This window comes from Dermacentor albipictus, chromosome 1, assembly GCF_038994185.2.
Source record: "Dermacentor albipictus isolate Rhodes 1998 colony chromosome 1, USDA_Dalb.pri_finalv2, whole genome shotgun sequence".
Taxonomy (NCBI): Eukaryota; Metazoa; Arthropoda; class Arachnida; order Ixodida; family Ixodidae; genus Dermacentor; species Dermacentor albipictus.
This window is the reverse complement of record NC_091821.1, coordinates 4,202,951-4,229,541: the sequence shown is the minus strand read 5'-3', so window position 1 is coordinate 4,229,541 and position 26,591 is coordinate 4,202,951. Positions and strand designations below refer to the sequence as shown.

Here is a 26,591-nt window from a genome sequence, read left to right as displayed (position 1 = left end):
TCCTATATTCATCGCACTATCTGGCGTTTACGATGGCTATATTTTATTTTGCAAGCGTCTATGTGAAAATGAAAGCACAGATAAAAATCAGATAATAGCAAAACAAAATTTAACTCTGTAATTATTTTTCTGCCGTGGTAACTTGGCTCTGTCGAGGCAAAATGGAAAGCAGGCATTTTGAAACGTTTTATGACTCCACGTAAATGGTCCTTTTACCATACAGCACGCTGGGATGGGGAAATGCCATCAGGAAACGTAACAACGCGTTTACATGTCCTTAATGTGCTCGCAACATTCATTCATCGTTTTTTATAGCTTTCCTTGCGAAATAAAAAAAAGATTAATTTTGATCTTTCGCATATATCTATACTATAACTGATCATGCTAAGGAAAAGGTGGACCAAAAATTCAAAGTCTTCAATAGCTCCAGCTTGGACAGGTGTCCTTAATGAGCTCAGTGCAGGACAAGAGTGGTATGTCTGCCATAGGAGCGGGGCAGGAACGGAACGGAAAAGTCGTGCTGGTGGTCCACATGCCACAGACATTGTTTTAATGTCGTTCGCATGCTTAGGGCACTTGACGCACCTTGTGGGGTCTGACTGTGTGACCGTCTGTCACCGTTTCTCACCATCCTGGGCCGCCGGATCGCCTTATCGGCAGCGCATCGACCGGGTGTGCCGAGGAAACGGGCTTCGACATCGGCGGACCAGCAGGGAAGTCGGTGAGAATGCGGCACTGGGTGTATGCTTCTGCGACGCCGACTTCGGTCACTGGTTATGTGGAACTGGATGTGTACCGCTGTTCAATAAACGTATTTAATGCCAGCTTGGGGCACTAGGTAGGTGCTGCTCTTTCTTGAATGGAATATCTTAGGCAGCAATTTGGGCCACTGGGCATGAGCCCGCTTTGAACAATGTTGGGTTGTGCCGCACTTCGGCGAACCTCTTTGGCGCCAACTTCGGTAGCTTCGTGTGAACTACTGCGTGCGTGCCGCTCTTTAGTGACAAAATGATACTCTAAAATTGATGCGGTGCGCCACGAAATCGAACCCATGGCACGCACGTGCTTTGCAGCGGCGTAACTAGATGGCAGAACGTGCACAGTGGAAAGGGGAAGAGAGGAGCCCGACATGCATAGACGCTTTGGCGTCGACAATATTGTGGGAATGTTAATGACCTTGCCATTAGCATTCCATTGTCAGAAGGGGTTCTACGAGAGTTTTTCTTTCTCTTGGAGGCGTTTTTGTAGTCCTTCAATTAAACATTAGTCGATTTACGGAAGTAAGCCACAGTCACACAAGAAGAAAACACAACAATTCAGAAAGAGAGAGAGAGAGAGGAAAGGCAGCAAGGTTAACCAGAGGTGGCTTTCTGCTTTGCATTCGGGTTGAGGATATTTAGCTGCCCTATTCAATTTTCCCATTTGTCTGCCATTTTCCTCTGCGCTGCACTTAGCAGTATTCTTTAGTTCAGATTTCAATTTCAGCAATCTTACTGAACAAAAAAGGTTTCCTCAAAACAATCTGAGTTTAGAAAACTCGGCTTTCCTATAAAATTTAGGCTACTTTCGTTAGCGTATTCCATGGATCACGGCTTCTACGCTCCTTAACCTTAACCTTAACCTTGTCCACGCAAAAAACCACTCATATTTTCATTTAATTTACTGCAATCCTAAAGTAGCAACGTCATTGCCTATGGGGGGAGTTGCAAGAGGGTTGTACAGCATGCAATACAAAACAAAGCAATCCTAAGCGTAAGATATTTATGTAATTAAATTTCTCTAACTGCACAGATTTTAATTACGCCATTAAAGTCAGTGAGAATGCTGAACGTTTGCGCCAGGAATCATCGGAACAGCAGGGGTTTCGACATCTACGGCACCAAAATGTGGCTTAGTAAGCAGGCACATTGCGCACAACTTCCATGAGAAAGCCTTCCGGACGCTCTGCGAGACTATGTTGCATGCTAATTTGCTTTTGCGACAGTCTTCCGGGACACATCTTAAAGAACTACTGCTGCAAGTGTGAAGATTCCTACCAAATTGAATGGTGCCAGCAAGCGAGAGATTCATCTGCAGAATCAAAATATCTATGCATATAAATACTTTTATGTCCAATTTGAGAAGTTTCAGTTGACATTACAATACGCCAGAAACTGTAACAGTGTAAGCTAGTAATCACAAATAAATAGAGAGTTTTAGTATAGCGTAAAACCCTTGCGTTAACGTCAGCGTGCGACGCAACGCTAACGCAAAGAAAGACTGCACTGCGCGGCACAAGGTAGTGTTTTAGAATAGCGGAACGGAGAAAAGCGTTAACGTTAACGCAAACAAATACAGCGCCATCTAGATGTAAAGACACAAAGTACTGGAAAGCCAAATCCACACGAAATGTCGAGCTTATCCAATGCCGAATCCGCAAGTGTGTCCCTAAGTCAAGCTTATCGAAAGCCACAGTCGCTGCGTTAATTACGCATGTAGGTGTTTGGTTTGAGCGTTGTTCTGTCGAGAGTCGCGAAACATACCGATTGATCTTGGCATGCTGCGATCGAGTGTTCTGTGGGACCCATATTACGTGTCCTTCTTAAGTTGGGATGACATAGACACCCTCATGCTTCGGGAATGAGAGCAACCACGCAGGTTCTACGTGTCCTCAAGATCCACTCAACGTCGAAGCTATACCGGAGGGGACGTTTCGCCGGCAATTTCTCTTCCAGAAAGCGGATTTCCCACTTCTTTCCAATTTTTTGCAACGGACGCCCACCTTGACGTCCATCCGAATGGGTTCAAGGCGTTCACGAGGTTCATATCGTCGTCGTTGGTAAAACGCACATGCATTGTGACCACAGCACCGACCACACTACTGTGTTTTGCCGCGGAAAACATGACATGCATCGGTTCCACATGCGGCTTTACACCAAGCGAACGAGCGAAATACACTTGGGCGCCATCTCGAGGCGGATACAGCAAACACATTTAGCAAACCCATAGAGTTGTTCTACTAACTCTATGAGCAAACCCTCTCGTTAAGCCTACTGCGCCGCTAATCGAGAACGTATATCGTAAACAACGCCCATTTGTCACCTGTGCACCGCTGCCGAAGCATCATCACACAAATCTAAGGCGAACACGAGCATTAGTGGGGAAGGATAGAGCCTAGCAGTGCAGGCAGACGGCTCGATAGATCCGAAGCGGGCTGCTCTCACTTCGACTGGCGCCGCCATCTTGCCGTACGTAAGGCTCCCCTTGCGTGCGTTAGCGTTCAACGCTAAATCCTGAAAATAGCGTACGTACGCAAGAGCTCCAGTAGCGTTTACGTATAGCGCATGCGCAGTGTGGTGCACGCAACGCTAACGCTAACGCTAACTCTTTGCGTTTGCTGCTTTACGCTATACTAAAACTCTCTAATATAAACTAATGTTCAACTTTAGAACGCCATTGTTGTAAAGTAACGTAAGAAACTTCGTAATACTGTGTTATGTGTGACGACAATTTGAATATTTTTCAAAAAGGTTGTTTTTTTTGTTTTTTGCACATTAATGCGTTCGAGAGCATTTTGATGCTAAACGTATTTTCTTGCGCTGTTTAACTGACAGATGTGGCGACATTGGTCACCTGTGAAACCGAAAGTACCAGTTTCAAGTCTAACAAAAATTATCCGATTGTGTAGCATTTTCTTTTTCTTTTATATCTAAATTGAAATAGAAATAAATAGTAAGGGCTTAAAAGCATTTTCTGTCAGCCACCATCTGTAGTAACCAGTTATATGGGGAGGACACACTGTTTATAACATATTTACCATCATTAGCCTTCTTGCATAATAAATTAGCTTTAAATTGCTTTTTTTGTTCGGCTTCAATGCTGTTGTTTTGGCATTTTCAATAACAGTTACAGTACGGTGCAGTTTGGTGTTCGAAGTCCAAGGAAACTAAAGTTTGCCGGTAATCAATAGACAAAAGTCACAGTGCGCGAAGAGTCCAGTGACAGGAGCACCTTAGGAAGTGCACTGAATCTCTATTAATAATTTGGGTGGAGGTTGCAGTTTTCTGGAATTACGCTCGGCACTGTAAGGAAACAATCCTACATCCTGGCATTCTGCAAGAAGTTGTCTTAACCTATGTTCGACACCTATGTTAGATTTCTAACTCTCAACTTTGCTGCATTTAACGCTCTGCAATTTTAGTAATGTCAAGAAAGTCACACTTCACATAATGAAACCACTTAGAATAGATCGTACCCTTGGCACAATAAAACCGTGTCTCACAATTCATCGTCCGTTCAATATGAAGGCCTCCTGTGACGATAGCAATGTTGCAGAAGACGCTTGAAAAAGAAAGATGAAGGCCCTCATTAGCAAAATTAAATAAAAACGAGAAACAGGAGGCCAGCTACCAATATGGGGAATTTTATCTCTGCCGAGGTTTTTTAGGGCACTCTGAGTGTTGATAATGTATTGTTGACTTTCCCAGAACCTAGTAATTCGAAGTTTTTAGATACGCCAACAAGCAACTTTTTTTTTAAATTGTACTGAAACTGCGCACTTTCTTTCATATTCGGCTATCCGATGATCTTGCTAAAATTATGTGGCACAACCACTTTTGATATGGCTTTAGTTTTATAGCAAAGCGTACCAATCAGAAGATCGTTCTTTTCATTCAATCATAAGGCTCACAGCATTCTTCCGATCTCGTTAGTTTTGGTTCATTGCACAGGGCAATATCTCTCCATGTAATTACCAGAATTCTTTAAATTAGGGCGAGCGAAGGTTTGGCTGTACGTGGTGGCGCGAGACCCGTATTTGCTAATATTGCTTAAATAAGAAATTATTTATTTTCATTTGATGTCCCATTTCGATTTGCATTGATAAATCTGCTATATACGGTAGGCTTAAAATCAGTATTGATACGATAGCATTAAGGGCCCCGTTTCACAGAAAATCTGGCGTCCGACGCTGAACGCCGGACGTCGTTTCAGCAAATAGAATTTCGAACTACACATAACCAGTGCCTCTCTGTGGCGCTAGGAAGTTCCTGAAGTAATTCAATTTCTCAAGCTGAAATACGTAGAAAAATTGTCAAGTACGACTTACGCACAACGTACAGACATGAGAGCATCGGAATGTAATCTGAATGTACGATAAAATATAATTATGGTATGCGAAAACTCAACTAAACCTCTTTTCCAACGTTTATACCATGTATAGACCGGCCACGGCGTCCGGCATTTGCGCGTGCCGCAGCTACACGAAATCAAACCCGTGACACGCACGTACTTCGCAGCGGCACAACTAGATGGCAGAACGTGCACAGTGGGAAGTGGAAGAGAGGAGCCCTATTTATGAGCTATTCATCTATTATTATGACATATTTATTTATGACATATATTTAGCCAGAAATTCATGATTACTGGAATGCGAATCGGCGTATAAGCAACCTATTAAAATGCACAGTACACAACCGACCACGGTTAACTTTCACAATTGCATTTCAGGCACACTACAGTGATTCATTGTTTGGTTTTCGCGCTATCTGTGTGTTTGGCACTTTCTTACGCAAAAGAGGAGGTGGTGCGAGACGGTTTGGCGTAATAATGGCTTACAGAAGAACCCCACGGCGCAAGAGTGCAAATATTCAGAAGGTATACTTGCATTGACGCAATTTGCGAGTTGTTCAGCACCGCCACCTCGCGGACTTCACAGCCGAGTAGAGTGGTACTGAGCAGCAATTTTTCGGACACTGGAAAGATGCGACAAATGCGTTAATAAGCAGAAATGTGCAGTCAGAAGCAACCAAGTGTAGCGAACAAAAATGCGACCTCTCCAACCGATCGCTTTTCACTTTTCTTCTAATACTACAGAAAACGTTGCGTAAGTGGGCATCTTAAATCAGATTGCTATGTGCTTCCTGCAACGTGGAACCAGCTCCATTGAGCTCTTCAGAAGAGCTCCCAGTGAAGCGGAGAAATAACGTGTAAAATGAAGGACGTAGGTATACTCCTAGAGCAATTTAAAAATTGTTATTTCGTATAGAGATTTATCTGAAAAAAAATTTTGGCTATTTACGTACAATGTATAAATAAAAATGAGACAGTTGAAAAGGAAAGGTGTGTCGAGAAGTTATCGCAATCACTGTGTCTAAACTACGAAATTTTCAGTTGATAACAAATATAATGTTATAGGCAGTCGTAACGAGCATGCTGCGTCTAAAAATAGCTGTTATGGATGTCTTAGTATGCATCCTCTTTGGCAGTCTTGAAAAAGCAATGATAACCTTTTTGTTACAGTGGCCTTCTTCAAAAGTGAGAGGACGCCTAAGCTTCGCCTTTAAGAGTGGAACGCGACAGCATTCAAAGATCCCTGACTGCTTCTCACGCTTGTCGGCAAATGCTGGTTATGTAACCATAATGTTTTCCTGGAAACGCTGGCGGCGAACGCTATGCGCAAAGGTGAGCTTTCTGATTATTTTGTTTTTTTTTTTTCGCCCTACCGCGGGCGCCGCTACTGCCGCGGATGCGTAAAACCCCTCAAGGTTCCAAAAGCTGCGCCACTCTTAGATCTTTCCGCCACCCCACTCTCCCCGGCGCTTCCTCCTTGCCGAATCCTGTCGCCCCAGCTTCCGCTTCCCCACTGGCCAATCCCTGTCGCATGGAAGAACGTATTGCGCTTTTGAATGTTTTTTTTTTCTTTCTAGCGCACCCCGATCGTCATTCTCGAATGATTGCGATGAAAGTGCTGTACGCGAAAATGATTTAATCGAGTTCGTTAGCGGACCAGACCAAATCGGTTGGGGACAAGAATTTCATTGTGATTCCGTGCTGATGCACCTTTCCGGTTTGCTACCCTACACTGGGGAGGGGGAAAAGGAAATAGAAACAGGAAAAAGAGAGAGCGAGTGAGCACTGAGTGTGTTTGGGCGGGAACCTATGCATAGGGAAACTATAAGCGGTCTCTTAAGCCGGTGCACTTCATGTATTGCACTAATGCACGATTCGCTGTTCGTGCCAGTGACGGGTGTGGCCACGGTGGGAGTATCTTTGACTCGGTGAACGGTCTTAAGTCCAGTCGGTGTAAAGTTTCACGCCGAGAGAGGCGTTGTACATCGTAGCTGGGGCAGGTACACAATAGGTGCTCGATGGTCTTCTCACACACACAGGAATCGCACATAGGTCTCTCGGCCATTCCCAAACGATAGGAGTATGTGTTCGTGAACGCTACTCCCAGCCACAAGCGGTACAGCAAGGTTGCTTCGCCGCGGGAAAGGCTAGATGGCAGTTGTAGCCGTAGCTTGGGGTCCAGTTTATATAATCGGCAAATGAAGGCACTTGAACTCCAAAGATCTTGCGACTTTTTGCGTGAATGTAGGCGAAGTTCCCTGGCAGCGTCCGGCCTCGCCAAAGGTATTTATTTATTTATTTAAAATACTTTCAGGGCCCAAAGGCACTACAGAAAGCAGTGGGAAAGAAATGGCAAGACGTGCAGCAAACAAAAAAACAGAAGTATTACAAGGCGTCTTGCAAAGCGATCTTGAACTGGTGGTCATCAGCAATGCTGGCGATTGTGGAGGGAAGGTGGTTCCATGCGACACTTGTTCTAGGAACAAAAGAGTCATTACACAATTTTGTGCGACAAGAAGGTAGCCCCACCTTGAAGCGATGATCGGTCCTTGAAGAAATGTAATGAGGTGGATGAAACAAAACGTCCTTCATCTCGTTGTTATAATAATATATTTTATGAAAAAGGCTGAGGCGAGATGACTTTCGACGCAACGAAAGGTCAGGCAAGCTTAGGGTTTTCTTCATGGATGTGACACTGGAATGACGTGAATAATTCGACAAGATAAAACGTGCGCCGCGATTCTGAATGGCTTCAAGAGGTTGAATGAGTGTAGTCTGAGTAGGATCCCATATGGCGCATGCGTACTCTAATTTAGGACGTACCAAGGTTTTGTAAAGTATTAACTTCAGGGACGATGGGGCATCAAAAAAGTTTCGACGCAGATAACAAAGCATGCGATTGGCGTTGTTAGTTACATATTCTACATGCGTATTCCACGATAGATTAGAAGAAATGTGAGCACCAAGGTATTTATAGCTGTCAACAGATGGTAATAACATATTATTGAGGTGGTAAGTACGCGGACAATGATTAGTGCTGTGGCGAGAAACCTGCATACTTTTACATTTAGTTGTATTAAGTGTCATGAGCCATTGACTGCACCATTCAAATACCCTATCTAGATCACGTTGCAGATTGAGATAATCGTCATGGTTAGTAATTTTCTGGTAAACCACGCAGTCATCTGCAAACAGTCGGACAGTTGAGGAAGAAAGGCAAGTAGGAAGATCATTAATATAAATCAAGAAGAGCAGAGGGCCTAAAACGGACCCTTGCGGGACACCAGATGTTACGGAAGAATTACGTGAAGAGAAGTCGTTAGCCGTCACATACTGACTACGGTTAGAGAGAAATTCCTTAATCCATGCAAGTACATTGGGGTCTATGACGGCGAGAGTGATTCGGGCGAGAGTGATTTTCGGGGATCAAGCGACTGAAAAAAAATTTTCCATCGCTTGTCTTCCAATTTATCCATACGACGCTGGACTTTCTTCTGTATGCGTCGTGAAGCCCTCAGATCCAAGACGCACTTCGTGCGCCGATACCTCCTCCCCGCCTGTCAGCGTGTCGCACGCAGCCTCTCCAGTTCCATATCCAAGTCTGTTCGCCTTGCTGACCTTGTGAGCGAGCGGATGGATGTTTTCAATGTCTCTGCGATTGCAGATTCGATAGTGCGTGAAAGGCCTTCCCAACATGCGTTATCCATATCCTTCTTAAACTTTGTTCAATCAACTGTACGCAAGATAGTAGAGGAGCTTTGCTCAACTCCTCTAATCTTTATGTATGTTGGAATATGGTCGCTTCCATGTGTTTCAACGTCCGTAAAGCAGTGGGCACTTTAGGGAAAGCGCTGGGACACCAAAGTAAAGTCCAAGCAGCTACTATAGGTCGTGCCTCGCAAGAACGTAGGGCTGCCGTCATTCACACAGCACAAATCATGGTCGGCAGCAAACGAGGCGAGACTCCTGCCTTTGGATTAAATTTTGATGCTTCCCCATAGCTGGTGATGCGCGTTCAAGGCACCTATGATAACCCAGGGGCCATTGTTCATCAGTAATATTTTCTCGAGTCGTTCGTCGTCAAAGTGACCCGCTGGTGATATGTAGGCTCCAATTAGTGTAAATGACACATCCTTTTTTTGGATATTCAGGCTGACATATTGGTTGTTGTCGTGAGGCTCTACCGCGTTAGCGACATATGTAAAGTCCGTGCGGATGTAGATGATTACTTTCGCGCTCGCACCGCATGTGGACGAGACGAAAGATTCGTAACCGGACAGTCTGAGTGGAGTTGATGTATTTGGTTCGCAAGTGACCTGTATAGGAAAGCGATCTGTAAAAATGAATTGGCGAAAGTTTGCTATACGGGTCCTCAGACCCCTAGCATTCCACTGAAAGATCGACGCACTTTTAACTTCAGTGCGGAAGGAGACTATTGGTCGAGCCATGATGCTTAAACGATGCTAGCAAGCACTGGATTTAGTGCACCCAGTATTTGCAGAGCATTTCAAGCTGCTCGGGTTCGCAGCTTGTTCAGAATGATTCGCATTGTATTAATTAGTGATTGCAGCATATCTGCCACTTGCCTGTCTTGGTCGCATAAATCACTGACAGTAGACGTCCAGCAAAATTTGTCCAGCAAAATTTTGATGTGATTCTGTCGGTGGATGCTGTCATTTTGGTAGAGCCGGCCAAAATTCTGCAGATGTGGTCTTATCAGTGGCCTTGTTCTTCGCGGTCCTTTCCACAGTGTCTGGCCTGGGCGGCAGAGGAGGAGGTGGTGTTGTAGGAAGTGACATGCGTGTTTCCGAGACAACACCCTTCCTTGAGGAGCCCCGGCTACGTGAACGTCGCTTCCTGATTTTATCGGTGGCTTCGCGATGAGATGAATGATCTTTCGCCATTTCTTTCAATATAGCCATTTTCTTCTTAATATGCGGGCATTTCTTCGATGAAGCTTCGTGTGACCCTCCGCAGTTTGCGCACTTCATTACAGTCGCGCCACATTTATCTGCAGCGTGGGGTCGGAGCAACCCCTTACAAAAATCGGTTTGACCTTTCAGTCACTCATGAGTCACCTATCAGTCACCCCTGTCACCTATCTGTAGACTCGACCTTTCTGTAGACTAAGTCCGCAGAATGTCTGCAGACACCATGCGGACTGCAAGTAGACTTGTCTGTAATATGCGTGCCCAGTGAGTGTGTGTGTAAATATGTATATGTATCTATATATACATACATATTCTGAACCATGACATATTTTATAATTACGGTTGAATAGTTTTGACCTTTCAGTCACCCATGAGTCACCCCCCAGTCACCTCCACGTAGACCTAGTCTGCAGAATGTCTGCAGACACCGTGCGGACTGCAAGTAGACTTGTCTGTAATATGCGTGTCCAGCGAGTGTGTGTGTGTGTGTAGATGTATATCTATATATAAACGCATATATATACATATTCTGAACCATGACACATTTTATAATTACGGTTCAATAGGTCTGACCTTTCAGTCACCCTTGAGTCACCCACCAGTCACCTCCACATAGACCTAGTCTGCAGAATGTCTGCAGACACCGTGCGGACTGCAAGTAGACTTGTCTGTAATATGCGTGCCCAGCGAGTGTGTGTGTGTGTGTGTAGATGTATATCTATATATAAACGCATATATATACATATTCTGAACCATGACACATTTTATAATTACGGTTCAATAGGTCTGACCGTTCAGTCACCCATGAGTCACCCACCAGTCACCTCCATGTAGAGCTAGTCTACAGATTGTCTGCATATTGTCTGCAGACACTGTGTGGACGGCAAGCTGGTAGACTTGTATGTAATATGCATGCCGAATATATATATATATATATATATATATATATATATATATATATATATATATATATATATATATATTCTACATGACACATTTTATAACAGTTAAATCGGCTTCACCTTTCAGCCACCCACGAATCACACACGCACACAAGCACACACACACACAAACACCCACACACACACGTGTGCGCATCCTGAACCATGACACATTTTATCATTGCGCTCTGTTTCGCCATTTTAACATTTTGAAAACTTTGTTACTGATTGATACAAGAACAGTCTGATAATGGCAGTTATATAAATCAATTATTTAATACTAATTGAAATAAGGTAATTGTTACATAACGTACATTAAATGCAGCAGTTGTACTATGGCTCGAACCGCAGCCTGAATTTAAGGGCATATCTACCGCGCGACGCCGACACCATCCATCCGACCACCGACTGCGTGGTTGCTTTCGGCGCCGGCCCCCAGGAGGCGCTGGCCACGAGCACCGGTAAAATTATGGGTGAGATTATTTTCCCGTCTGCACCTGGTCACCGACATGTCACGGCGTGCACGCGTGCACGCCGCATTGACGGCGACCGATGAGGTAGTGTACATGCCGTGCCGAGAGGAATTGTGGCGATTTTTGTGTGTATTAATGATCCAAAACCCCTGTGACTGCATAACGTAGCTCTCAGCGTTTTTCGTGTGGTGTGCCGATGCCAATTATCGTAGTTATGACCCGGTCGCGCTTTCTTTGTTACCGGCTCATGAAACGCCGATGGTACTCTCGCTGCGCTCGCATTCCATCACAGTGCGCGGAAGAATTTTTTGAAAGTTGTGCTATCACGTGCTGTAGTTCATCTGCAATTCTACGCTGTTGACGCCGGAGGCACCGTACACCGACTGTCCTTCCTGCGGTACCTGTGCGATGCGGCAGCAACTGTCACGGAGACTCGTTTACCGAGCACGCCTAGAAAGGTAAGTCCGGCGCGTGCGCGCATTCTTGTAGTCCGTGAAGTGTGCATTTCTGTACGGATAACAAGATGATTAGTAACGTGACAAAAATGATCGTGCTTTTCGAATGTTCGTTCTTGTCGCAGGGCGCATTTAGCGAACAGTTTTACGAAAATTGCCCTAAAACGTGATGTTGCCAAAATCTATCGATTATGTGCTTTCTGCTGTGAAGTTTCCTTGCGCCGGGGACTGTTTGATTTGAAGAGGCGCAAAAATTCAAGCAGGGAAAGTTACTATTTCTCTACGTAATTCCTCAGCGAGAAATCGTATAGCCATTTCTAGAGGTACGTCGATTTGTCGTCTTCACAGCTAACGGCTGCGCGAGATGGCACCCGATTGCGGTGTACGACGCATAGCCAGATTTTAGCTTGTATGCAAGTTCTTTTATTTATATAGGGTCTTCAGACAGCCTGTAGTTCTTGCGTTGGGTGTCATGTGTTTTCGTGTATTTGTAAATGGTTCCGAGATTTCAACAGTATCTATCTTTAATGGAAAAAATTGTTTTCTCACCTGAAAAAGAGGGAGTCTGTTCTTTTTCAATGCATCGTCCTTTGGGGTAGGGCTTTGTTGCACCGCATAAATAAATTAGGTTTTCGAACGCTTATCATGTGTTAACGAGTTTTCTGCATGTGCAATTCGTATTTCACTTGGCACAGACGTGCGTTCGTGTGAAGTTTTTTATAGTAGATTCATGTTTGCTCCAGTTCCATTTACATGTTAACTGCCTGTGATGTAATAATCGGGTATTTGTGCAACCATGCAGCTTCATGTAGCTGTTTGTACGAGACTTTCCACAATGTCACAAGTTTACAGTTTCAGCAGGGTTTACAGTAAACTGAACATTTCTTCTTGTTTAGGGATGTCACGATTTTGTTAGCCAAAGGAATCTACACCACTTGGGAGCCTGCGGCACTTCTGCAGGCTGAACAGCGCGTCAAAGCATCTGATTTGCATGCTGCGACAAGGTGTGTGCAAGACGGTCACTGCCACTCACATGAGATGTCGGTACTCACTACTTCGTTCCTTGGAAGCGATATTCTTGGTGCCAACCAAGCAGCCCGGAAGAAATCGGAGACAAATAAAATGTGCAAAGAATACTATTGCGTCTGTTATTTTATTGCATGCATGCATCCCAGTTCCCCATAGTGGGGCTACAGAAATTCTCTCTAATGTCTGCCTAAATGCTGTAATCCTGTGGCCACAATCTCGACAGACTTTCCGCAGAAATGCTGTATCCTGCAGCTACACAGATTGAGCAGACTTTCTGCAGAATGGGTGCACCAATTGGGCGCTGGGAGGTGACAGGGGGTGACAGAAAGTCTGTCACCTGTCTTCAGATATTCTGCATCCCGGGTGACTCGGGGTATGCAGAATTTCTGCAGAAAGGGTGTACCAATTGGGCGCTGGGAGGTGACAGGGGTGACAGAAAGTCTGTCCCATAACACTTGCCGACGCGCCACTCGCAAAGCCGTGGCCAGAACACTACCCCGTCGCAGCAGCCTGGTGACGACGACCGGTGTTACTACCATAGACGCTTCGGGGACAGAGCACGGCAATGTCGACCGCCCTGCTCCGCTAGAAATCAGGGAAACGCCAACGGCAGCTCGTAGCCACGGCTGCGAGCTGCCAACCTGGAGGCCGTCGCATCTTCGTCACCGACCAAATTACGAAGCAGCGGTTCTTTGTCGACAGCAGTTCCGACATTTGCTGCTACCCGCGAGCCCACATTGAAGGTCCCCGTCCTTCTACGTCTTTCGAGCTCAGCGCGGCAAACCGGTCCACTATCAAAACTTACGGCTCGCTCCGCCTGCACGTCCAGCTTAAAAACCTACTCCGTGACCTTCATTGGAATTTTGTCATCGCCGACGTCACAGAGCCAATCATCGGCTCAGACTTTTTGGCGCACTACAACCTCCTTCCGGACTGCCGCCACGACCGTCTCATCGACGCGACAAGGGGACATTCTGCGCCAGGGCAGCGCACGACTACCCACCAGCCAAGCATCAAAGTACTAAGCGTCGAACATAATTCACCGTACCACGCCATCCTCGCCGAATTTCCTGGTTTGACGCGCCCCAGCGCGTTGCCACGCGACGTGCAGCATACCACCTTGCACTACATCCGGACCACCCCAGGGCCCCCGGTTTTCTGTCGCGCCCGTCGCCTTGCCCCGGACCGCATGCGCATAGCCAAAGCAGAGTTCGAAGCCATGCTCCAGGAGGGAATCGCCCGCCCCTCCGACGGCCCATGGGCCTCACCACTTCACCTCGTCCCTAAGAAGACCGAAGGCTGGCAGCCCTGTGGGGACTACCGTGCCCTCAACGCCCGCACAATTCCGGACAGGTACCCCGTTCACCACATACAGGACTTCGCACATCGCATTTCCGGCTGCCACGTTTTTTCCGTGCTGTACTTGGTCAAGGCCTACACGCAGATACCCGTCAATCCGGACGACGTCCCGAAAACTGCAATCATTACTCCTTTCGGCTTGTTCGAGTTTCCCTTCATGAGCTTTGGCCTGAGGAATGCTGGACAAACCTTTCAACGCTTCATCGACGAAGTCGTCCGCGGCCTCGACTTCTGCTTTCTTGATGACATATTGGTTTTTTCCCGCAACGCCGACGAGCACCACAGGCACCTTCGTCTGCTTTTCCAACGCCTCGATGACCACGGCCTTCTCGTCAATGTCCCAAAGAGCACGCTCGGCGCTTCAGTCGTCAAATTCCTCGGCCATGAAGTTTCATCAGAGGGAACTCGACTCTTACCTGAACGCATCTCAGACATGCAACTTTACCCTCAACCAACCACCGCTAAAGACCTTCGCCGTTTCCTCGGCATGCTGAACTTTTACAGGCGTTTCTTGCCACACGCAGCCGAGTACGAGGCTCCCCTCCATGATGCCATGGCTGGTCTACGAGGAAGCCAACCCATCACGTGGACACCGCCTTTAACAGAACTTTTTGAAAAATGCAAAGCTGCCCTTTGCACCACCACACTTCTCTCCCATCCTGTGCCACACGCTCCCTTGGGGCTCTTCACGGACGCCTCTAGCATCACCGTAGGCGCCGCCCTTATGCAGCACGTAGACAACACCTGGCATCCCTTGGCGTTCTTCTCCAAGAAACTCTCAGCTCGCACAACGACCCCTTCTGCGGCCAGTCCCACCGACAAAACCACGACCCCCGCGCCGTCGAGTTCACCAGCTTACTACAGAGAACTTCTGGCGATATACGAAGCAGTTCAGCACTTTCGCCACATTCTCGAAGCACAACACTGCACTATCTACACCGACCATAAACCTCTGACCTACGCCTTCTCTCAGCGCAGCGACAAACTCCCACCGGTTAAGCAGAACCAGCTCTCGTTCATCGCCCAGTTTACCACCGACATCCAACATGTCAGCGGGAAGGACAACGTGGTCGCCGACGCGCTTTCACGTGTGGCAGCTATTAGCCCTTCACAGATAACAGCTGATGTCCTCGCCGAGGCTCAGACTACGGACGCTGAACTGCAGGAGCTTCTTAAGGGCGGGTCCTCGCTACAACTGCAGCAAGTCCCCATACCTGAATCGACAAAGATTATCTACTGCGACATGTCAACAGCACGAAGCAGGCCTTACGTGCCCCTTTCCCATCGCCGTGTCCTCTTTAACCAGCTACATAATCTCAGCCATCCCGGCATACGCGCCTCTGCACGCCTCGTGGCTGACCGCTATGTCTGGCCCTCCAAGCAGCGTGATTGCCGCACTTGGGCGCGCTCCTGCATTCAATACCAGCGCGCTAAAGTGACCAGGCATGTCACTTCACCACTCGGCGCATTCCCCCAGACCTGTGGTCGGTTTCAACACGTCCACCTTGATATCATAGGGCCCTTGTCTCCAGCTGGACGCTATCGCTACTGCCTCACCGCCATCGATCGGTACACTCGATGGCCTGAGGCATGGCCCCTCGAGGGAATCACTGCGGAAGACGTCGCCTCGGCCTTCTTCGGCGGCTGGATTGCCCGCTTCGGGCCCCCTCGCCGCGTCACCACCGACCAAGGACGACAGTTCGAATCGCACCTTTTCTGGCTGCTTGGGCTGACCATCGGGTTCGAACGCTCGCGGACCACCAGCTACCACCCATGCGCCAACGGGATGATCGAACGTTTCCACCGACAGTTCAAAGCAGCCATCATGTGCCACCCGGACTCAACCTGGCCTGAAGCCATCCCAGCCGTCACCCTAGGTCTTCGCGCCACCTTTAAACCCGACATTCAGGCTACACCCGCAGAGCTCGTCTACGGGGAACGTCTCCGCCTCCCAGGCGAATTTCTCGCTGCACCGCCATCCACCACCGCGACGTCAGATCCCACCGATTTCATCGCCCGGCTCCGACGCACTATCGCTGTAAGACCGCGCCCTTCGTCTTCAAGGATCTGGCAACGTGCTCGCACACTTTTCTCCGCGACGACACCGTCCGCCGGCCTTTACAGCCACCTGCGCATTAAAGGGAACGTCATCCGCGTCTCTATCGACCGGCTGAAGCCGGCCTACACCGATTCCGCCGAACCAGCCAATACCAGTACAACCACAGACGTCCATCCACGACCGCCGACATCGCAGCCTGCTTCCGTCACTACGCGCAGCGGACGTCGCGTACGCTGCCCAGATTTTGTCAAGCCCTGAGGGCACTCCACTGCGCGGGGGGGGGGGTGATGTGGCGACACACTCTGCGCATATTTCTGCGCACCTTCCATCTTATCAACTGGCCAAGCATACCACAGCTGCACGCTGAATTGCATGGTCGATAAAGCATAGCGCCATCGCCATGTCACCCGAGGTATGCGTCACCGACGGTGGCTATAAAAACAGGCTGCCTGGCTGAGAAAAGCCGCCTTCTACCATCCGCTACTGTGACGAACGTAGCGTTGGTATGCCCGTCCGCTGCCATCGTTCGTCGAATAAAGAAGCGTTACGTTTTTATGCTGGGATTCGTCCTTCGCTAGCCGCGACATCCCCACACAATCTTCACGCAGCGTGAAGTGCTTAGCCATTTAACATCAACAATGACCTCATCATTGGCTGGCTTGATAAGAATCGGCAAGTCGTTATTAAGGATGGTGACGTCTACGTCGCAGACAACGCCGGTGACTACGTCAGATCCCACAGGGATGTCAGAGCGCACCTGAATGCCATCGATGCCCGTTACGCTGCGTAGAGTGGTCAGAGCAGCCGCACGCTGGACATCAACCGCCAGTAGATTTTTTCGGGTGTTGACTCGAATGTCTTATATTTCGTTTGGAACTAGGGCTTCCATTGACATCGAAACATATTGCCTGTTGAGTAGCTTCATGTTGATGGTAAGAAGCAAGGGCACAAATATGATGAAATTGGCGCCCGGCCTCTGCGTGTGTCTTGCTGTTTGCATGCTTGACGATGAGGACGTCCTGGTGTTTCTTCTCTTCGCTCTGCGGCTCTGCACCAGCTGGAAGTAGTCGTCGGAAGTGTCCTCACTGCTGAGAGGGTAAACATGGGTGTCCTCGCTGTCGCTGTCGCTCTGCTGACCGATCCGCTTCCTGGAGGCGGCCGCCGCTGACGTCGCCGTCGCCGGTAGACGTGCGGGGTCGTCCACTTTCATCACGACTGAGCAGGGAGCCAGGGCCAGCGGGTGTGTGTATTCCTCAAATAGTAATGAGCTTCCCTCAAAGGGAAGCTCATTACTTTTCGAAGCGAGATCAGGATGCCTTAGAACACGCACCTATAAAGGGGATATAAGAAGGAAGAAGAAGCATGTGCTTGCTGCGGCAAGGCTAGGGAAACGATGGAGCATGTTTTATTAGAATGTGAAGATACCTGCCCATCAGTCAATTTAGGAATCACTGACCTCCTTGAAGCTCTTGGGTTCAGCGAGAGCAGGGTGAAAGTAAACATGTCCGCAATAGCGATTAATCTACGGCAATTGGAAGATTGTTTGAAGAAAAGTAGGGAAACAACAAGCAATGTAGGCGTACACAAACGAAGTTCACAATAGGGGTTCAGGAAATTTGGTTATGGGAATTCATGGTGTTTTCTTCTTCTTTTTTCTCTTTTTTCGCTTAGATAGGACATTAGCCAATATATTACCAAAAGCTTGGTGACGAAACCCACTGCCACGTTCCAAACAGGACGCTCATAACATCCGTCCATAGACGTCATATAGGCGACCTTAGCGGCAGTTTCCACGGCGCTCAGTACTTGGCTCTTATATTTCGCGGACACGTGTTGAGCGTATTACCATGCTTATAATACCTATACATATACAAATGCGTTGAATGAGGTAAACACACTACAGCTTCGCTGCTCGTCCTTCTTCACAGAGTGGAAGGGCTGATGTTTTTCTTTTTAAATTTATTGTGAGCCCGAGCATAATAAGCACTGCGGCGCATGGCTGCTACTGACTCTGATTTCGTGTGAATGCGACTTGGACTCATTCCGGTTATTGAGAAAACTATATACAGGGTGTCCCAACTAATTTAGGCAGAGGTTAAAAATATGCGAATGCCACGTAGCTTGACAGAACCAAGGTAATGTTCATTCTACGTAATCACACAATTAGTCCTATTTAATTATACGACTTCTCAGATATTATATTTAGATAGAAAGCATCAACGAGAAAATTGTAGAGCTACATGAAAAAATCCCGATACAGCCTTCTGGTGCTGAATACATGCTACATAAGTGTGTTTTCGGGGCATGAAAGAAGCCCGCGAATACACGTAATGTGCCTCGAGAGGCCCAGTCGCGTGACAGTTTTGCGCGCTACTAGAAGCTATACTTAACTTGAAAACTAAAAGTTCTTCTCGACTCGATAACATACCCGTTACTTTTCCTCGACGATATGCCGAGCATTTCGCAAAGTACCGTGTCATCATATTTCATGTTCCTTGTCGTATTCAAGTTTGCGGAAGGACTGGAGGACAGCCCGTGTGGTGCCCATTTTTAAGAAAGGCGACCGACTACTTCTAGAAAATTACCACCCATCTCACTATAGTGAACTTTCTGTAAGCTAATAGACCATATTATTGCAAAAGCCCTCAATGATTTTCTTGAAGTGAATAAAATTCTAACCAACTGTCAACATGGTTTCAGAAAGGGATATTCTGCAGTAACACGACTAGTCACGGCATTCACACTTTTGCTTCTTCTATTGAAAACAACAGCCACATTTATTTAATTTTTCTGTGTATTTGTAAAGCTCTCGATAATGTACCCGATTCAATCAATCAATCAATCTTTATTGTCATGCTGTCGAAGATACAGAAAGGACTGTGACAAAATGTTGTTTGTCAGAACAGCTTTTATATTTAGGCTAAATAAATAAATAAATCTTATATATATATATATATATATATATATATATATATATATATATATATATATATATATATATATATATATATATATGTGTGTGTGTGTGTGTGTGTGTGTGTGTGTGTGTGTGTGTGTGTGTGTGCAGGCTAAACACACTATGGCATACCATAACTAGTTTCTTGGATCGCTGACTACGTAGGCTATCGCGAGCAGTTCGTGGATGCGGGGCCGGTCTCCAGTTTCATCTGGGGTGCCACAGGGAACTGTATTGGGCCCTTTGTTGTTCCTCGTGTACGTGAATGACAGTGTTGATGTTGTAATAAACAACATTCAAATAAGAATATTTGCAGATGATTGTGCCTTGTTTAAGGAAATTACCAACACTAGTGACCAAGATGATCTGAATGATACTCTCAGTAAAATGTTCTATTGGTGCACTCAATGGGCGATGACCTTCAGTGTTGAAAAAAGCGTTTTTCTTCCCATTGGACGCAAGAAATCATCTCTCTCGTATACTTATATGCTAGGCTCTTGTGGACTGAAACAAATTTCTAACTATAAATATTAAGTATCACCCGTTGCAGTAACCTGACCTGTTCAGGTACAAAATATTGTCACGTGGTAGTGACGCCGAAGAAAGAAGCAGTACGGTGGAATACAAAACTAGCTTTTATTGGGCGAACCTGTGCCCACAAAACAGGCTACACTTATAGCACAATGAAAGCGGCGAACACAGTCGGCGATCGTCGAAAATCTGATCAGCGGGTCAAGCGCGTCGGCTTTTATAGAGCAGTCGTCGAATGTTCCAGACTAATCGTTCGGACCCGCGTGCCTTCCACAAAGTTCTACACCATTCGCGTTACGCGATGAAATCAGATAACACAAGGTTCGGCGACAACAGACAGCCAGGTAGAAGCATCGATAACTTTCCAGAAACATCGGATACATTCAGGCGCGTCCCTCGCTGTGCGATTACAGTTGTTAAGTGGCGAAACGTGGTCGCCCGATAAAGATAAGTACACGTGTCAATATGTCTTTCTCTGCCTTCCGTAAACTGTGCTTTCTCAAATACAAGCTTAAACACGCCTCATCTTCTGTTAAACTACTCGCTTGGTACTATTTAATTCGACCGAATCTCGAGTACGCCTGTCTTATCTGGGATCCCTACACTCAGTGTAACATAAAGAAACTTGAGCGAATGCAAAGACAGGTTATCCGGTTTGTTGACAACACATTTTCAATATTTGGTTAACAGTATTCCTACACTTGAATCGCGTCGAAAAAAAAATTATCGCTTGGCTTTCTCATTTAATTAAGAAAGAAACTGGCACTCAACCCGCGAATGTATGAGAGTCCAATAATAACGAGACCTACTCGCCAACATCAACTAGATGCTCGAACCCCTATTCTGGCCGAACCGACGTATTTAAACACTCTTTCTTTCCACGCACCATTAATGGCAGGAAAGAATTGCCTTTATAAAAGTTGCATTAGCTGTGGTTAATTGTTGTATCAGCATTATTACTGTATTATTGCAGCATTTTGTTGCATTAGCATTCTTTTACTTGTGACCTAATATTGTATTTTATCCACTCTACATGGGCTTCGTGTCTGCAATATGTAATAAATAAACAAATAACATTAAAAATAATAGTTATTGTTAGTTGGCTACCGCCTTCTCTTTAGAAACATAGCAAACATTGTATTGTGTGTATATTCATATATATTGCGTATGTGCATGATGTTCACAGTGTAAATTAAAAAAGAAATCTTGAAGAGAAAAATTATGGATGAGGTAGCCCCACTAGGGCTTCTAATGCGTTTGTGCTCCTTTTATCAGCATTTGCAGAAATAAAGCGAAAGTATGAATTAAGAGCCGTGCACATCCACGCCAACAATGATGTCGTAAGGTCATAATAAAATTTAAATAAAAGGTAGAGGCAACTCAAAACAAACCTCCAATGAGTTGCCTAACAGAACTATGGTAGTGATACTTCGTATGGGGGGGGGGGGGGGGGGGGGCTGGGCCCTGGAGCTTCCTCGTAGTCAGCGCCTATGCGCTAAAGATAACAAGCCATTAACTGTGTGTCATTGTTCTCAAATGCCTCTAACTGTGTTGAAAAGAAGGCACCAAAAGGTGATCGTCGAACACTATGGTTGCGACAGTCGTCATTTCGGACGACCTCTTTCGAAGCATGCTGAGCACCTGGTATATACGTGCCTGCCTGGAGCATCCTGTGGATCTCGGGAGGAGAACATTGATCCGGTACACAGATGCCCATCCGGAGTCTGGTCGTGTAGAGTCCCCAAGACACGTCGAGGGTCTCCTTGATTGCCTGTGCGTAAAGAATATCAATATAAGCGCAGAGTGTAAACGAGTATTGGTGTAGCTGCGATCGAACGCAGAGTTAGAGCTCAGAAAAATAAACTGGTGCACAATCTGCCTGCAGCAGCTGCGAAATCGACAGTGGAGTACACCGGCTGATGTGATAGGTCAAATGAGAACGAGAGGGTAAAACACTGTGCAATACGTGTATTTGTGTGGCACATAAAAGTGTGTCTTGTGATATCCGTGGCCACAGACCATAGTGGGGCGCAGTAGAAGGGGTTATTAGGTTTCATGATCCTGGCCGGATGAAGCCGCTGAAAGTCTGTGCGAAGTAGTACAGGAAGGCCACGTTAGTTAAGAGAAGTATTCAAGAGATGCAGAATTTCCGTGCAAAAGTGGTCTCGTTATTGCCACATCTCTAGGACGAATCGTATTGTCTTGACAAAAAGAAATATAAAAAGTTTTCGGCTGATTGCAAGCTTCTATCCAAGAATTTGCAGGTATTTTAAAGCTTTACTGCGTGCATAAATTTATTTTGGTTCATTGCACAAGTCTGTGTATAATTAAATAGTACATAACATTTCTACAAAGTGTGGATAAGAAAACATGCCATGATACTTCGCTCGAGCAGAGATTGCCAAAAATAGAGTGTTTAGAAAAACAAGGTTCAAGTTTCTAAACCTATGTGCCGATACCAAATCAAAGTCTGATATGCCTAATATCCACTAGACTCATAAATGCGGCCTACCATAGAAGTCAAAAAAGTCTGATTTTGCGCGATCTGCAACTCGCCTTCACTTTTGTTCGTGTCCCCTGTAGGTTGATGAGCCGCCTTCCTTTGGTGCATGTTCGTTCTCGAAGGACTTTCGTGCCAACAGTGCGCCTTGAACTTTGCCATGAGTCCAGAAATACTACAACGTTGTCCTAAATATGCCATATATAAGTCACAGCTCCCAAAGGGGCACAGACGACTGCTGAAGTGAAGCGCGCGCATTGTGTCCAAGCCAAATACGTAGACGCCGCGCAGTCCTCTAGTGACGCCTGATTCGAAACTATGAATGACCACGGAACCCTCCTATAAGTGCCTTATATCTTCAAACACTGAATATAAGAAATATAATAGCATCATAATATAATATAAAATAACAAATAAAATAAAACAATACCTATGTGCATTAGTAGTGTGTGCGAAATTGCGTACTTTCTGGAATCTTAAGCTTTCGGTATCGGTTTCGAATGCACAAAGAAGGTTGGGCATGATGAGAAACTTTTTATTGGGTTAATGTGGAAAGCTGATTCTTTTTCTAACAATCCGAATCGAGAGAAATCTGCATGTGATAAAGATAACTTTTTTTCGACAATGCATTTTCAAACAAACTACGGACATATAGGGCATGACGGAACAGTATGTACCATGGGTTTAGAAAAGCATTATGCACTAAGCAACGCACACAGGGAAAGGCGGGATGGATCGCGCTTTTGATTTGCTGTGTATCAGCTGTTTACTACGCACCAGTACAACAGATGCGTTCAACTTGTCCAGTCTTCCATCCTATATAGTACCAACGTCATTTTGTGGGCTAAGCGCCTTTCTGTCTTTTTTTTCCCTATGGCATATTTACTCCCACTTATGCCATCTCGGTTGTTGATTTGTTTTTATGATGACTACGTTCTTGCTTTTCATGGACTCCTAGCTCATATGTAACTGAACACCAAGTGACTTCACGCGAAGGGTTTACAAGATGAACAGCTTCCTAGAAAACGAAGTTCTACCTTTGAAAATTGCAGTACTGCCGTGGCGAGAGGACGTGTGTCACATCGGCTCTGTCTTCCTGCAGAGACGACGTGATTTCTAGCGGAAAATGTTGTCGGATCGACAAGGGCTGGTTAAAATCTTCAATCGGAAGTTGAGAGGACTCTGCGGGCACCAGAGTTTTGTCCGTAAGTGGATTTTTCACCATTTGAGAGTCAAAAGTCTGCCAGCCGTGGTGCCGACGCGCTAACCCTAACGGCGGAGACCAGGCCTAACGAATGCTAAGGCTTATTGAGGCCCCCGGTGCCGCCACGCCAGCCGTGAGGCAGCCAACAGGCTGTATGAATATCACCGTGCAAGTTCGCAGCGCCGAAAAGGGTGAGCTCGACGCCACGGATTGGACCACAGTACTGAAAAAATGCAACCGCGCGGAGAAATGGCCACGGAAAGCCAAGCTCGCGTCAGAAAAGGTGAAAGTGATAGACACCCTACCACCATCATCGAAGCGCGACGGCAAACAGCAAGAGCAGAAATCGGTCACCTCGAACCAAGTCAAGCTTCCCGAGAATGGCTAGAGAATCATTTTCCGCCCCAAGAGAGGCATGGTAGTCAAACAGTGCGATGGACTGACCCTGACCGAAGCCATACATGTAACTGCGAAGATTGAATGGAACAAGGAGTTCCAGCTCATCAAGAACGAGCAGCAAGGAATTTTTGTCTTCTTCAACCCCAGCACAGACGCAAGAGACAAGCTCCTACGCCTTACACACGTGGACATTGAAAAGAAAGTGCATGGGATGACCGTTCACCTGGCAGTACCCATGGAATAGGACTCATCCATGGAATAGGACTCATCACCTCACTGCAAAAGATGACGCAGGGGATAGCAGAACATGAGGAGTATCCTAAGGTACTGGAGATCGGACGACTAGGACAGAGCAAGATCATCATGCTCACATTCACCAGCAAGGAGGTACCGAGAAAATGAAACGCCTAGGTGCCATCCTGAACTGTTGCTTGTACAAGGAAAAGTATGACGTATGCTATAACTGCGGAGACCTGGGACATCGATCTGACGTATGCGAGAGCAAGGAGAAGTGCAGGGGCTGCGGCATCCCCAAACGAACCGAGAGACACGAGTGCAACCCCACCTGCAAGCTGTGTGGCCAACCTCGCCCCACCGGCGACAGAACCTGCAAGGAGGTCTTCAAAACCCCATACATTGTTAAGAAACGACAATGGGAGAAGCTCCAACAGCAGGAGGAGGAGGAGCAGAAACTACCAGAGCATCGCAGCAGGCGGGACGAGAGCAAGACACGGGCCACGAGCAAGGAGTGACTCCGGTCCACATCCTTCCCGAGGCTACCGCAGCAGGCCACCGCCACCCCGCCCAAGAAGCATGGGGCACCACCCACCAAAAAGGTAGGCTTGGAAGCGGGGCATTCCCATGACTCAGACATAGTGAGGGAGCTTAAAGAGCAAATGAAACAACAACACGAAATGATGAGCCAGCAACAGGAGCAATGAAAGCTTTACCAGGAGCAAACACAAGCTCAGATGCGGGAGCTCCGTAATCACGTTATCGAGCTGCAAAGGGAGAACAATAAGCTCAAACCTCAACTCCATGGACGATAAGTCGTTCGAAGCCGAGCCATTGGTGGCTGCACCTTTGTGCAGCTTTTGTGAGGCTCTTACAGCTTTTACAGCTCTTACAGCTCTCCGCTTTTGTGAGGCCCTTACAGGGCTTAGGATAGATGGAATGGCCAGACTGGTAGAGCTGAACGATCTGTTTGAAAGTATACGCGGGATTGCATTCCGCGTCCTGATCGGCGGGGGATCAGGGTGATCCTCGGAATGTGAGCACGCGGGCTACGGCATCGGCCGTCTCGTTTCCCTCAAGGCCCGTGTGTGCCGGAGTCCAGGTAATCGTACGGTGCGAGGGGGCACCGAGATAGTTGCTGTTTTGCAAAATTTTGTAGGCAAGGTATGGTATGTACCCCTGCTCAATATTGCGGCAGGCACCCCTCGAGTCGGGGATGATGATCCCCGAGTGCTGGGCTGCGGTGGCTAGCGCGATGGCAACCACCTCCACGTGTGTAATCTTGTGTGCACGGAAAGTGAGTCCATTTACTGCTGTGTTTAGGTGGACGGCTGCGGCCGTGTACGAAACCCCATGGTACGGGCCGGAGGCGTCCACGTAGAAGACTTCGAGTTTGTGCCCGTAGTGGCGAGCCAAGACTTCCGCCTGCGGGAGGCGTCTGCCACTATGGTTCTCTCATGTCATGTTGGCCGGAAGAGGGCGCATGTGCAGGGCATACCTGCACTTGTTTGGATATTGTGGCGGATGGACGTGCTTTTCGGGGCTCCGTGGCGGCGACGCAATCATAAGTTTTTCTGCATGCTTTGAGCTTGCTTCTGTTTTTTATTTTCTGATTTTTTGCCTTTAGGTAGTAATTGGGTGTTTTTTTATTCTTTCTTTTTTGTCTCTCGTATTTCGGGTGTGCTTCGTGTACATTTGATTTGCAGGATGGTTAGAGATTCCTTTCGGGCCACGTGCTCCAACACGTGCAGCCGGGTGGGACGTTGAGTGTTTGTAGTCTTTAAATGGTAGCTTGGAAGTGGCAAGACAAATAGCTATTAGTGGTTTTACTGTGCGTGTTTTGGTAGGAAAGTGAGAGCGTGGCCACGTGGTTGAGCGCATGCGAGAGCCTTTCATACCTTCGGTCTCCGCGGCATTGATTGTTTTGGAAACAGTTGTGAGAGTTGCGTTGCGACATTTTGAGGATTTGTATCCTGTGCGTATCGGTCTTTGCTAAAAGGCACGCGCTCTGCATTGATATAGTATTATAGTATTTGCATCAGTAGTTGCATTATGATAGTATTGTAGTATTTGCAAAAAGCCGTGGAATACATGGCGAGAAAGACGGTAAAGCAAGCAGTGCGCGGGGGGTCCCTCAAGGCAGATGAGGAGACGGATGAGAATGCAGAGAGCATTGAATCAACCGGCGCACAACGTGATGTCGATACTTGGCTGCAGAAAATGGAGGATTTCCAGGAAGAGCTTCTCAAACAGGCGCAAGAGCTCAAAAAAGAGCTAAGCAGGGAGCGTGATGTACGGAAGGTAGTTGAAAAGAGATTTGAACCAGCCGAGGAAAAGCTGAACAACGCCGCCATTGTGAACGAGAAAGTGCGTGACAATGGAACGCAGACCCCGGACGCGAGAGGCGAGGG

At 46.9% G+C, this 26,591-nt stretch overlaps 1 protein-coding gene across 2 annotated transcripts in view; it reads right to left on the bottom strand.

Annotated features, from left to right (window-relative positions):
• Positions 1-26,591, bottom strand: part of LOC135919115 (nose resistant to fluoxetine protein 6-like) — a 360,507-nt gene that overhangs the window by 184,327 nt on the left and 149,589 nt on the right. For both annotated transcript variants that reach the window (XM_065452846.1, XM_065452847.1), the window contains exons 3-4: positions 21,500-21,614; positions 5,645-5,732 (exon numbers count right to left, since the gene is read on the bottom strand). In XM_065452846.1, the coding sequence (XP_065308918.1) occupies positions 5,645-5,732; positions 21,500-21,614 (203 nt within the window). The remainder of the gene's footprint in view (positions 1-5,644; positions 5,733-21,499; positions 21,615-26,591) is intronic.